Here is a 13,002-nt window from a genome sequence, read left to right on the forward strand (position 1 = left end):
CTGTCCCTGGCCTTCTGTCTTAAAGGCTACTCGCTTATCTGTCCTGTCTCCAGTGCCCACCACATGAAAGCACTTCCTCCGCTGCTCTGCAGCCCTTGGCCCGAGCCTCCTCTCCCTGGCCTTGTGTCATTCCTGGGGGCCAGCCTGCTGTGTGTGGCTCCACTTCACAGACAGGCAAATTGAGGCCTGCAGCAGTCATTCAGGCTGCTCTGGAGGCCGGCTCTGGTGCTCCTGGGAAATGCTGGGCTGATGTTTCCTCACTGCTCTAGAACCAGGAGCTGGGCCCTGCTCTCCGCACCCACCCACAGCCTTGGCTAGTGCCCCCAGGACAGGCCTGTGTGGAAAGGGACCCTCTGCCCGCTGCAGCTGGTGCGGGGAAGGCCCCTCCTACTAAGCGGAAAACAAAGGGAAGAGGTTGATAGAATCATTTTGTGACTTATAATTGGCTACCTCGTAACTCAGACAAAAAAAAAACCAAAAACCTTTCATAGAGTAAGTTCAATTTTTAAAAACAAAGGTATTTTAAAATGAACACTCGAGAAGCCAAATGAGGTTTCTTGTGTGCTCTGGGGATCCCCTGGCCACTGTGTGTCACGCTGTGCCAGCTGCTCCACAGGCACTGTCCCTGAGCCTCCCGCGGAACCTGGGGCCCTGCCTGACCTCAGGGCCAGAAGCCAGTTGGCCTAAGTGGGCCCTGGTTTGCATAACAGACTCACCCAGGGTGGAGGGGTGACACTGGGGATGGGCAGCGTCGGTCGCTGGGGGACATCCGTGGTCATTTGCTCTAGAAGTGGCATCCTGTGGCCAGATGTTGGGTTTCTTGGAGTTTCCAACCAAGTTGGCTAAATACTTACCAAAGAGGGAAAAATTTCTCCTGGTTAACGTGTGGACTATCTACCATGTACCATGTGCCAGTGCTGTCGTGGAGTGAGCGCGTGATCTGCGGGATCTCCCACAGTCATGCGAGGCAGTGCTGTCGTTCTGCCCATTGTACAGATGAGCACATGGAGGAGTGAGGGTTCTGACAGCTTGCCCAGGTTACCCAGCGAGTAAGAGCCAGAGCCAGGAACGCTCTCAGAGAGTGACTTGCTCGGCCTTGGAGCTGCTAGAGGAGCAGAGAGGAGATGCAGACCTGGGGAGACGCTGCTCCTGGGGCCCCCACACTGGCCAGCAGGGCCAGGCAGGCTGCACGAGCTGCAGGTGGATGCTGGACCCTGCACCTGTGCCCGCTGCCTGTCACTCGTCTCCAGGCCTTGGCCTATGAAGGCGTCTTTCATCAGATGGGTGCTGTCTGGGAAGGTGCCAGGCAACTTGCCCTGGTAGGACTGCCAAGCTGGTTTGTTGGGATTCCAGAGATTTCCTGGAGCTCCCACACTGCCGGCTGCTCATGGCAAGGATGAAGTTGTTCCTCTTTGGGGAAGTGAGGTGGTGTTTCCGTTCTTTCTGACCTGGGAGAGCTCCCTGCCCTCAATCCAGGGCCTGACTCCACACTGCCACTGGGACCCGCAGAGGAGCTCAGTGCGCGGTGGGCAGGTGCTCACCTGCTGACAGGGCCTGGAGTCTTGAAGCTGTAACTCATGTCTAGTTCTCAGAAGAGCTGTGGCTGCCTGGCTTCTCTGGGACTCCTGATGGGAGTGGTGGCGGTCCCGGGAATTTGCTTCTAGGGTCACAGTCTGTGTGTTGGTCACTGGGAACCCCAAGGGCTGAGTCACCACCTCCCTGCCGTGTGGCTTTGCTTAAAGGTCTTCACCATCAGCCCCTACCTGCTAGGGGCAGTCCAGGGACATGTGGCTTCAGGGGGAGAAAGTGCCCCTCTGCCCTCCTTCTCTCTCATGGAAACAGCATCTCAGGGCCCCTTCTGTGGCCTGGCAGATGGTGCCCCACCTTGACGAACACACCGCCTAGGAAGAGCCCAAACATGGGGAAGGTTCTCTTTCCTCCGGGAGCCATTGAGCCCTTTGGGGACCTTCTCCCCTCCTTGGATTGTCACCGTTGCACAAATGGCGTCCTCTCCAGAGGCCTCATCCTGCTTCTCCTCTGCCCTAGGATCATGCGGCCAGATGATGCCAACGTGGCCGGCAATGTCCACGGGGGGACCATCCTGAAGATGATCGAGGAGGCAGGCGCCATCATCAGCACCCGGCATTGCAACAGCCAGAACGGGGTAAGGGTCTGGGCCCCATATCTCTGGGCCCTGGAGTCCGCACTAGTGTGGGTTTAGGACAGGAGTTCCCGGGGAGCCAGGCCTGCAGCCTTCCCTCCCCTTGTGCACTGGGCCTTGGGAACTTTGGGGGAAGTGGCCCAAGCAGTTCTGCACTGGACCCTCAGAGCTATGCTTGGTTTTGGCCTCAGCCAGGAGGTGTAGGAACCCACCAGAGATGAAGCGTCAAGCAAGCTGACAGGCCCTCCCTCCACCACTCCCCGCCATGCTGAGTCCCCCGCCAACCTGGCCCTGATCAGAAGCACGCCCTGCCTGCGTGGGGTGGAGTTTATTGTGATGACCAAGAGCTGAGACATAGAGGCCAGACAGCAGATGTAGGGGAGGTCCCACCTCTGCCCTGACCAACCCTGGTGGCCATGGCCACTTCCTGGCTTTGAAACTCACAGGCCTGGTACCACTGTGCCCACGGTGGGGGCAGCTCTCCACCTGCCCCAAAATTGTGCAACTGGGGAGGGCCCTGTGACCCTAAAGCTGGGGACAAGGGGCATGGTCTCTAGTGTCAGCCTCAGGGCTGCTGTAGGACATTTGGCCATCCCCAGCCCTGGGGAGGGGACATTTTCTCTGAAGGTCGGCTGTAGGGGGGAGCCAGCCCTTGGGTGCTGAGGACAGGGCATCTGCCTTGGTGCCGCAGCTGCAGCCTCTGCACTATGGGGCTTGGTCAGCACACCTGCTGTGGCCTCCGGGGAGGCAGAGAGGAGGAAGACTCAGCCCCAGCTTGGAGAGTGGGAGTGTGAGGTGCAGGTCCCCACCATGGGCACGGGCATGATGCCACTCTATCAAGAGGCCAAGTGGAAGCCACTTCAGAGACCAGGGACCAGCGGAGGCGCTGTGAGCTCCAAGCCACACTGATGAGATGCAGGAAGTGGCTGCTGGTGCTGTCAGCCTGGGCTGCCGGAACTAAGACCACAGGCTGCTGGCTTGTGAACAACGGAAGTGCATTTCTCATAGCCCTGGAGGCTGGAAGTCCAGGATCAGGGCGCCGGCAGATTTCGTGTCTGTTGAGGGCCTGTTTGTTTCCTGGTTCATAGACGTCACATCACTTCCTGTGTGTCCTCACTTGGTAGGAGGGGCTTTCTCGGGCCCTTTTATAAGGACACTAATCCCATTTGTGAGGGCTCTGTCCCCATGCCCTCATTACCTCCCAAAGGCCCTGCCTCCTACTTCCATTCCCTTGGGAGTTAGGATTTCAATACAGGAATTTTGGGAGGACACAGCCATGCAGAGCATGGCACATGCATTCAGCCTGGAACAGTGGGCAGCGTGTGTTGCAGTGGAGGAATGGAAGCTGTGTGTGTGTGTGTGTGTGTGTGTGTGTGTATCTGTGTATCTGTGTATGCATGTGTGTTTCTGCATATGTAGAATGAACCAAGCCCACAGTAAGTGCAGGTGGTTCGACGTGGATGTGGGGGACGTCGCGTGGTACAGGTTCAGGAGTGGGTTTGCTGGCAGCGCCTGGTTTAGGAGGGGCTCGCTGGCTGGGCTGGGGGTAGATTGATTCTTTGGACCCAAGGCTCCGGTGCAGTTCAGTCACGTTCAGAGAGCACCCTCTGGTGGCTATGGGGAGGATGGGCCTGAGCCTGAGAGCCTGGGGCCGGGTGAGGGTCAAGTCCCAAGTTCCTGTTGCACCCTTCCAGAGAGGTCCCTGGCACGGGAGCGTGGACACGGGGAAGGAAAAGCCCCCAAGATGGGGAGGAAAGATAAAGGAGGGGCTTGGGAGGCCAGAGGGTGATGCGGTCACTCAGAATCGTGGAATTATTTTGCTGCCATTTGGTCAGCACTTGGCATTCTGCAAAGCTCCAAAATGCTTTAGGAGCTAAAGTTTAGCTCATGGAATCCTCACAACACCCTGGGGGGGTAGCTGTTCTTGTTTTTTTTTTTTTTTTCTGAGACAGAGTCTCACTCTGTCACCCAGGCTAGAGTTCAATGGTGCGATCCCGGCTCACTGCAACTCCTGCCTCCCAGGTTCAAGTGATTCTCCTGCCTCAGCTTCCCAAGCAGCTGGGATTACAGGTGTGTACAACCACACCTGGCTAATTTTTTTGTATTTTTAGTAGAGATGGGGTTTCACCGTGTTGGCCAGGCTGATCTCAAACTCCTGACTTCAAGTGATCTGCTCACGTTGGCCTCACAAAGTGCTGGGATTACAGGCATGAGCCACTGCACCCAGCTGCTGTTGTTATTTTTATTATCTCAATTGCATAGATGAGGAAACTGAGGTACAAAGAGATTGAACACTTGCTTGAGGCCACCTGGGGAGGCAGATGGTAGGTCTGGGCTGTGACTATGCCTCGAAGCTGTGCTTTGAACACTTGCCCCTCCTTGCTTCTCCGGATCTGGGGCTGCTGGAGGGACAGTTTTGACACATTGGCTTGGAGAAGCGTCTGGGCTGCTGGTCCCCAGGATGGTGATCCAGAAATTCTAGGCTTAGGAGGGGGTCTCTTGAGTTCCAGGCAGCCCCAGGGCATGGGGGTGAGAACAGTCCTGGTGCCTAGAAGGGCTTTGCTGGGGCCCTGGGTGGGGCAGGGGACCCCCCCATCCACACTGCCCTGGTGGTGCCTTCCAGTCTGTGGCTGGAAGTCCCAAGGTTCTGTCTCTGGCTGGGGCCTCTTGGCCAGCCCATCTGGATGCCTACTTGGCCTGCTTGGCCTTGATGTGCAAAAAAATGACACTCCTGTCCTTGCCCCAGGCTTGCTTCTCCCAGCCTCCCTCCCCTCAGTAAATGGTCTCTGCAGCCCCCGGGTGCTCAGGCTCAAAGCCTGGAGCCTCTGTCGGCCTCTCTCCCTCCCACACTCATGAGGCTCTAGGAGCAGATCACACTGCTCTACCTTCCAGGAAGTCCAGATCTGAGCACAGCCCCCCAGGCTCACCCCCACTTTGGATCCAATGGTGTTGCTCTGCTGATCACCCGATCACCTGATCACTGCAGCAGCCTCCTGACAGGTCACCCTGCTGGTCCCTGCTGCCTTGTTTGTTCTCCAGCAGTAGCCAGGGAGATGTGGAGTCAGAGCACAGTGCTGCCTGCTCAGAGCCCTCCAGATCTCCAGTTTCGCCCAGAGCCAAAGGCACGTCCACACGCGTCCCTGTCTCTGCCTAGCGCGGCTCAGGGACCTCACCTCCTACGTCTCTTTCTCAACTTTCCCTCTGGCCACATTGGCTTTTTTGCTGCTTCTCAGACTTGCTGGCTGCATTCCTGCCTTGGGCCTTTGCACTGGCTTTCCCCAGATAGCCACAGGGCCCTGCCCTCACCTCTTCCAGGCTCTACATAAACACGTTGTAATCCCAGCACTTTGGGAAGCTGAGATGGACAGATCACTTGAGCTCAGGAGTTTGAGGCCAACCTGGGCAACATGATGAAACTTTGTCTCTACAAAAGCTACAAAAATTAGCTGGATGTGGTGGCGTGTGCCTGTAGTCTCAGCTCCTTGGGAGGCTGAGGCAGGAGGATCACCTGAGCTCAGGAAGGTGGAGGCTGCAGTGAGTTGAGATCACATCACTGCTCTCCAGCCTGGGTGACAGAGTGAGACCCTGTTTCTACAAAAACAAAACACAGCGTCCAGCCATGCCCCTGATGGCCTGGCTCCCTCCCTGCTTCCAGCTGCTGCTCCGCTCCTGACCTGCTGTGCTTGTACAGAGTGGTAGTCCCACGAGGGCAGGCAGGACTTCTGCCCTTGGTTTCTCTAGACTGAGGCATAGAGCGTGCTTAGGCATCATCTGATGAATGCTGGGAACTCGGGCCTGGCACCGTCACCGTCACAGAGAGCTTCCACCGAGTAAGCGCTTACGATGAGCCCGCGGCCGCGCTGGGGCTCACCCTTCCTCTCCGTGTGTAGTCTTCCCAGCCACCTGCTGAGACAGGCACTGTTCTTAACCCTGTTTTAGAAGTGGGGAAACTGAGGCCTAGAACAGTTAGGTGGCTTTCCAGACAGCTGCATCCTCAGAGCTGCCGTCAGCCAGGAGATGGCCGGGGCTGGGCATGGCGATGAGACCGCACCCTCTCTGGGCCCTCACTGGATGCTGGGCATGGTGCACGCACTCGACGTTTGTCAGTTGCCTTATGCCCGCATGTCAGAGAGAGACAGCTATCCCTGCCTCTCCTGGGCGTTTCCTGAGCACCGAGTTCTTCCCATTCGTTATCGCCTCGAATCTCTGCAGCAGCCTGTTGGGACCATTTATTATCTGTGTTTACAGAGACTGAGACGTGGAGAGGTTGTGTCGCTGCACAAGGTCACAGAGCTAGTAAGCAGTAGAGCTAGGATTTGAACCCAGGGCCCCGAGCTGTTCTTTTAGGCTCTGCCTCTGAAGCTGCTGTCCTGGTTGGAAGCCCTGTGGCCATGAGGAACCTAGTGCCTGTGGTTTGCTGGGACACCTGTGCCTCACGGGCTGTGTGATGCCGATTGCTTCTGAGAGCATGGCAGAGGCGCTTCCGGGCAGGTGCTGATCAGGAGCACATGGCTCTGTCCCAGGGCAGGGTGGGGCTTTTCCTGCTCCTGCAGTCCTGAAAGCAGGAGGTGTGGGGCACATCCGAGGCACTGGCTGCTGGGAGATCTTCCTATGGAACGCAAATACTTGTCAGTCCATGCATTAAAGTTTCGGATCACACTGGCCTTCATGGACTCCCTGGGCCTGGCCCAGAGCCCTGCCAGCTCCTGGGAAGCAGCCATCCACCAGCAAATCAGAGCCGTCCTGGGTCCCGGCTCCTGCCATCTGCACCCCTCAGACACACAGAGCCACCTCCGCAGCCTCCCAGGCTGCCAGATAGTAAAACGAAATCCTCCCACAGGGTCTCCTGATAGTGAAATGTGACCATGGCAAGACTCTCGTGTGGATGCCAGGGAGACATTACTTTTCTTCTTCTTCTCTTTTCTTTTTTTTTTTTTTTTTGAGACAGAGTCTTGCTCTGTCGCCCAGGCTGGAGTGCAATGGTGCGGTCTCAGCTCACTGCAACCTCTGCCTCCCGGGTTCAAGTGATTCTCCTGCCTCAGCCTCCCGAGTAGCTGTGACTACAGGCATGTGCCACCACACCTAGCTAATTTTTGTATTTTTAGTAGAGACAGGGTTTCACTATGTTGGCCACGCTGGCCTCGAACTCCTGACCTTGTGATCCACCTGCCTCGGCCTCCTAAAGTGCTGGGATTACAGGCGTGAACCACCACACCCGGCCCTACTTTTTTCTTTAGTATGTTAAGCTGGGAGAGAACCAAGCTCAAGGGTCATCAGTGGCCTTCTGCCCTATGAAGGACAGGCTTGAAGCCATCACCAGGTGTCCCCGTGGCGCTGTGGGGAAGGCTACTGGATGGTTCTGTGTGAGGGGTGTCCCGAGGGACAGCACAGAGAGGCACACTCTGCCTTCCTCCTGCCTCACGTCACTCTTTGAGTGAACCTGCTTTTGTGCCTCCTCTGAGAGGCCCTTGGACCCGCCCCTCATCCTGGCCTGCAAGGCCCGATAGCCTGCCTCTTTGGACCTTTGTCCATGTCTCTCCCACTGCGTCCCTGTGTTCTGGTGGCTCCCCACCACCTCCCCCCTCTGCTCTGCTGCTCTTTCCTCTCCGCTATTCTTTTCTCTCCCTGTGGTACCAACGCTCCCACTACCTCCGCCTGCCTAACACCTGGTTATTCAGGCCTCAGCTCAGATGCCTCTCATCTGAAGTCACACCCCGCCTTAACATCGTTGGGCTGTCTTGAGAGCACCTGATGCCATGTGGCGTGGCCTCATTTACTTCTCGTCCGTCCCCCCAGCCAGAACCCAGGCTCCTCTGACCTACACCCCTCTGTACACCCAGCACTGAGAGGCCCCACAGATGCTGCCAGAAACCAGCTGCAGAGCGGGGAGGTGGAAGGCCTCTGCCCTGGAAAAGCACGCGCCCGTAGGTCTGTTGGATCTGTGTCAGCATAGCATACCGTCATGTACTTCATCACCCTCAAACAACACACACTTGGCTTCATTCCACTTTTAGGTCTTGCAGACAATGCTTGGCTCCTTCCAAGATGAGCATTGCCCTGCCCAGAGGCTGTGCATAATTCTTGCCTGGCTCTGTGCAGCCCTGCCCTAACAGCCTTTGGCCAATGGGTGGCGCCATAGCCACGTACATTGACTCGGGGGTGAAAGAGACAGTTCTAGGCATCGCTTTACTGTGACCTGTTGTGAGTAGTGCAGGGTTTGCTGGGGGACAAGCCTGTGCAAACCAGAATGGGGAAGCATCAGGCCACCCTCGCCAGCTCTGGAACTTTTCTTGCCCAGCCCCAGATGCAGTCACAGAGTCCCTGCGCCTGTGTGCAGGAGAGTCACATGGGAAAGGGCTCAGACAGAGGCTCCCAGCCATACCTCCAAAGAAGCAGGTGCTGGGTTTGGGGTGGGCCCCGGAGCTTGCATGTTTGCCCCACCTCGGTGAGTCCTCGTGTAGGTGGGTGAGCTGCACATCGGTGTTTTGGGGGCGGCAGGCGGTAGGTGGGAGAGCACAGACGCACACGCCAGGGCTTGAAGTGACTGCCACATACTCTGTGTGCCCTGGGACGCTTGCCTAATGTGGCACCCCTTGTCGGGGTGCTGTGAAGATCACCTGGGCCAGTGATGCCAGAGCTGGCCCAGGCCCCTCCCTCACCTGCTCCCTGCCTGCCCTGGGGAGCCTGAGGGCTCCTCAGTGTCATGCTGTCAACGTCCTAAGGAAGTGATTGTTGCAGTAGAAAGTCATGGCAGTCCTCTGGGAAATGGAGACTCACATGCCCCATGGCTCAAACACAAGGTCATCTTTTGTGTCATTTATTCAGCAAAGATGAGAAGTCAATTCTGAGTGTTGGTCAGGATGCCTTGAGGTGGCAAAGGCCAGGCCAGTCACTGCTGTCCGGAGAAACACTTAAGAACATATATAAAAGTATTTGTCCTTGGGCCCAGAAAATAATCCCAAATGCAGAAAACAGTTTAAGTGAAAGGGTGCCCATCACAGCATTGTTTATAATGAGAATCAATTGGGGATGCCCCACATCTCTAACAGAAGAAGAAGAGTGTTCAATTCCACCTGGCTAGCAATTGAAAGTAATTTTCTAAAAACAAGTTAGGTGTGGTTGCATGTGCCTGTAGTCGCAGCTACTCAGGAGGCTGAGGCTGGAGGATCGCTTGAGCCCAGGAGGAGTTTGAGGCTGCAGTGAGCATGATTGTGCCTGTGAATAGCCATTGCATTCCTGCCTGGGCAACACAGCAAGGTCCTGTCTCTGTAAATAATAATAATTTTGCATTGGAGTGCCATGAAAAGGAAGTCACTGGAAAGGATAAGGAAGTCTTTCACATACAGCCACTGTCTGGGTGTTTGTGTCTTCCATGTGTTGAAATCCTCACCCCCAGGGTGATGGTATTAGGGGGTGGGGCCTTTGGGAGGTGACGAGGGCATGGGGGTGGAGCTTCATGAATGGGATCAATGTCTTCATGAAAGGGGCCTGAGGGAGCTCATTTGCCCCAGCCACCACGTGAGGACACACAAGAAGCACTGTCTATGAACCAGGAAGCCGGCCCTTAGCAGACACGGAATCTGCCCGTCCCTGATCTTGGAATGACCCAAGTCCCTGGAGACTTCCCCCCTCCAGGACTGTGAGAAATAAATTTCTGTTGTGTCTAAGCTGCCCAGGCTATGGCATTTTGTTATGGCAGCCCAATGAACTAAGACCCAAATCTACAGAGGATGATCCTCAGGGTAGATGAAGAGAGAAAAGCAGGGTGCAGCGCCACTTGTCCATGTCCACCATCTGGGAGCCCCACCATGTGGTTTCACCATGTGGATGTGGAATCCGATCTGACACATGGGACCCAGCTGCCAAGGGGTCCTGTGTGACGGGACGAGGTGGCCAGAGGTAGACCCAGCACCATAGGCTCTTTTGTTCCTTTTACATTTTGAATCATGAGAATGGGTCGCCTATTTGAAGGATAAAGAACATTTAATTTTTTTTTTTTTTTTTTTTTTTTGAGACGGAGTCTCGCTCTGTTGCCCAGGCTGGAGTGCAGTGGCGTGATCTCAGCTCACTGTAAGCTCCGCCTCCCGGGTTCACACCATTCTCCTGCCTCAGCCTCCCGAGTAACTGGGACTACAAGTGCCCACCACCACGCCCGGCTAATTTTTTGTATTTTTAGTAGAGACAGGGTTTCACCATGTTAGCCAGGATGGTCTCTATCTCCTGACCTCGTGATCCACCTGCCTCGGCCTCCCGAAGTGCTGGGATTACAGGCGTGAGCCGCCGCACCGGGCCACATTTAAATTTTTAAAAAGAATAGTTGGGCTGGGCACGGTGGCTCACGCCTGTGATCCCAGCACTTTGGGAGGATGAGGCCGGTAGATCATCTGAGGTCAGGAGTTTGAGGCCAACATGGTAAAACCCCGTCTTTACTAAAAATACAAAAATTAGCCTGGCATGGTGGTGCACATCTGTAATCCCAGCTACTCAGGAGGCTGAGGCAGGAGAATTGCCTGAATCTTGGAGGCGGAGGTTGCAGTGAACCAAGATTGCACCACTGCATTCCAGTCTGGGCAACAGAGCGAGACTCCATCTCAAAAAAAAAAAAAAAGAATAGTGATTGCAAAGAGCCATGTCACAACACGGGCAGATTATTTTTCCCATATTGAATGAAAAAGAATCAAGGGGAGAGTGTATTTAGTGTTTTGTTGTTGTTGTTGTTGAGATGGAGTCTTGCTCTGTCACCCAGGCTGGAGTGCAGTGGCGCAATCTGAGCTCACTGCAACCTCCCCGTCCCGAGTTCAACCAATTCTCATACCTCAGCCTCCTGAGTAGCTGGGATTACAGATGTGCACCGCCACGCCCGGGTAACTTTTGTGTTTTTAGTAGAGATGGAGTTTCACCATGTTGGCCAGGCTGGTCTTGAACTCCTGGCCTCACGTGATCCGCCCACCTTGGCCTCCCAAAGTTCTGGATTTTATAGTCATGAGCCACCGCGCCCGGCCTAAAGAAGAATAGTGATTGCAAAGAATGTGTCACAACACAGGCAGATTATTTTTCCTATGTTGAATGAAAAAGAATCAGAAGGTGAGGGTATATATTTACTTTTTGCACAGCTATATTAGACTAAAACTGCGAAATGAGCCAGGCAGCCGAACAAGTGAGACAACAAAACCCACCCCGATTCTTGGGAAAAAAGCCTGGAAAGAAAGATCCCAAAATAGTAACCATGGTTATCTTTGAATGGGAGGAGTGACATTCCCCTTCTTTCTACTTTTCTGTATTTCCCAAATTTTCCATAATGAGTATGTATGCATTTTTTCACTTTATATTATGCAAATAATGCATGCCTATTGTGAGAAAATCAGAAGAAAGGAAGAAGCAGCTGGTGATCCCACCAGTCGGGGAATCGCCTGCAGCAGTTGCTTTGGGCTGGGCTCTCCAGGGCTCCTCTACATCCCTGTGCTTCTGTGTTTAGGAATGTGCGGTGCTAGGCCGGGCGTGGTGGCTCACGCCTGTAATCCCAGCACTTGGGGAGGCCGAGGCGGGCGGATCACGAGGTCAGGAGATCGAGACCATCCTGACTAACATGGTGAAACCCCGTCTCTACTAAAAATACAAAAAATTAGGCGAGGCGCGGTGGCTCACGCCTGTAATCCCAGCACTTTGGGAGGCTGAGGCGGACAGATCATGAGGTCAGGAGATTGAGACCATCCTGGCTAACACGGTGAAACCCCATCTCTACTAAAAATACAAACGCGGGGGCCTGTAGTCCCAGCTACTCTGGAGGCTGAGGTAGGAGAATGGCGTGAACCCGGGAGGCGGAGCTTGCAGTGAGGGGAGATTGCACCACTGCCCTCCAGCCTGGGCGACAGAGCGAGACTCCGTCTCAAAAACAAAAAACAAAACAAAACAAAAAATTAGCCGGGCATGGTGGCGGGCGCCTGTAGTCCCAGCTACTCGGAGAGGCTGAGGCAGGAGAATGGCGTGAACCCGGGAGGCGGAGCTTGCAGTGAGCTGAGATCTTGCCACTGCACTCCAGCCTGGGCGACAGAGCGAGACTCTGTCTCAAAAAAAAAAAAAAAAGCACGATGCCAATAAATTGCAATACATTGGTTGCTTTCACAGTGGGGAATGAAAGCAAAGGCAAAGGCAGTTTCCAGGGAGCATGTCCCGGGTGGGGCTCTCGGGGCTGGGCTGGCTGACCTGGGCTGACCACTGCCTTTGTCTCCACAGGAGCGCTGTGTGGCCGCCCTGGCTCGTGTCGAGCGCACCGACTTCCTGTCTCCCATGTGCATCGGTGAGGTGGCGCACGTCAGCGCGGAGATCACCTATACCTCCAAGCACTCTGTGGAGGTGCAGGTCAACGTGATGTCCGAAAACATCCTCACAGGTACTTCTGGGAGCGACAGTGGTGATTGGCGCATTAAGGGCCATGGCTACACAGCTGCTTCCCTCCTGAGGGCAGAGGATGCTCCAGGGCCTGGCCCCTTTTTCACCAATGAGACCTCCCTCACCTCCCACCATGGCTCTGGGAGCAGCTATGTCCATTGCCCTGATTTTGCAGACAGGAAATGGGCAGAGAGGGGTTAAGAAACGAGTTCAGTTACCCAGAGCAGGACTCAACCCTGCTGTCTGGGTCCGGCCGGAGCACATCACTGCTGCCCGTCCTGCTGCCCGTGGCCAACTCATCCATGGCAGGGGCTGGGCGCGGGCTGTGAGGCCGGTACGCACCATCCACCCCTCTGCAGATCTCCTTGCCCTGCTTGCCCTCCTCAAGCATAGAGAGGTGTTGGCTCCAGAGAGGACACTGCCCGCTCCTGGGAGCCCCAGAAACCAGGCTC

The 13,002-nt window shown here is 55.4% G+C and overlaps 1 protein-coding gene across 5 annotated transcripts in view; it reads left to right on the forward strand.

Moving 5' to 3' along the window:
- Positions 1–13,002, forward strand: part of ACOT7 (acyl-CoA thioesterase 7) — a 130,941-nt gene that overhangs the window by 42,308 nt on the left and 75,631 nt on the right. For all 5 annotated transcript variants that reach the window (XM_055262178.2, XM_055262177.1, XM_063631974.1 and 2 more), the window contains exons 2-3: positions 2,047–2,164; positions 12,395–12,551. In XM_055262178.2, coding sequence (XP_055118153.2) covers positions 2,047–2,164; positions 12,395–12,551 — 275 coding nt within the window. The remainder of the gene's footprint in view (positions 1–2,046; positions 2,165–12,394; positions 12,552–13,002) is intronic.

This window comes from Symphalangus syndactylus, chromosome 22 (genome assembly GCF_028878055.3).
Source record: "Symphalangus syndactylus isolate Jambi chromosome 22, NHGRI_mSymSyn1-v2.1_pri, whole genome shotgun sequence".
In the NCBI taxonomy this organism is placed as follows: Eukaryota; Metazoa; Chordata; class Mammalia; order Primates; family Hylobatidae; genus Symphalangus; species Symphalangus syndactylus.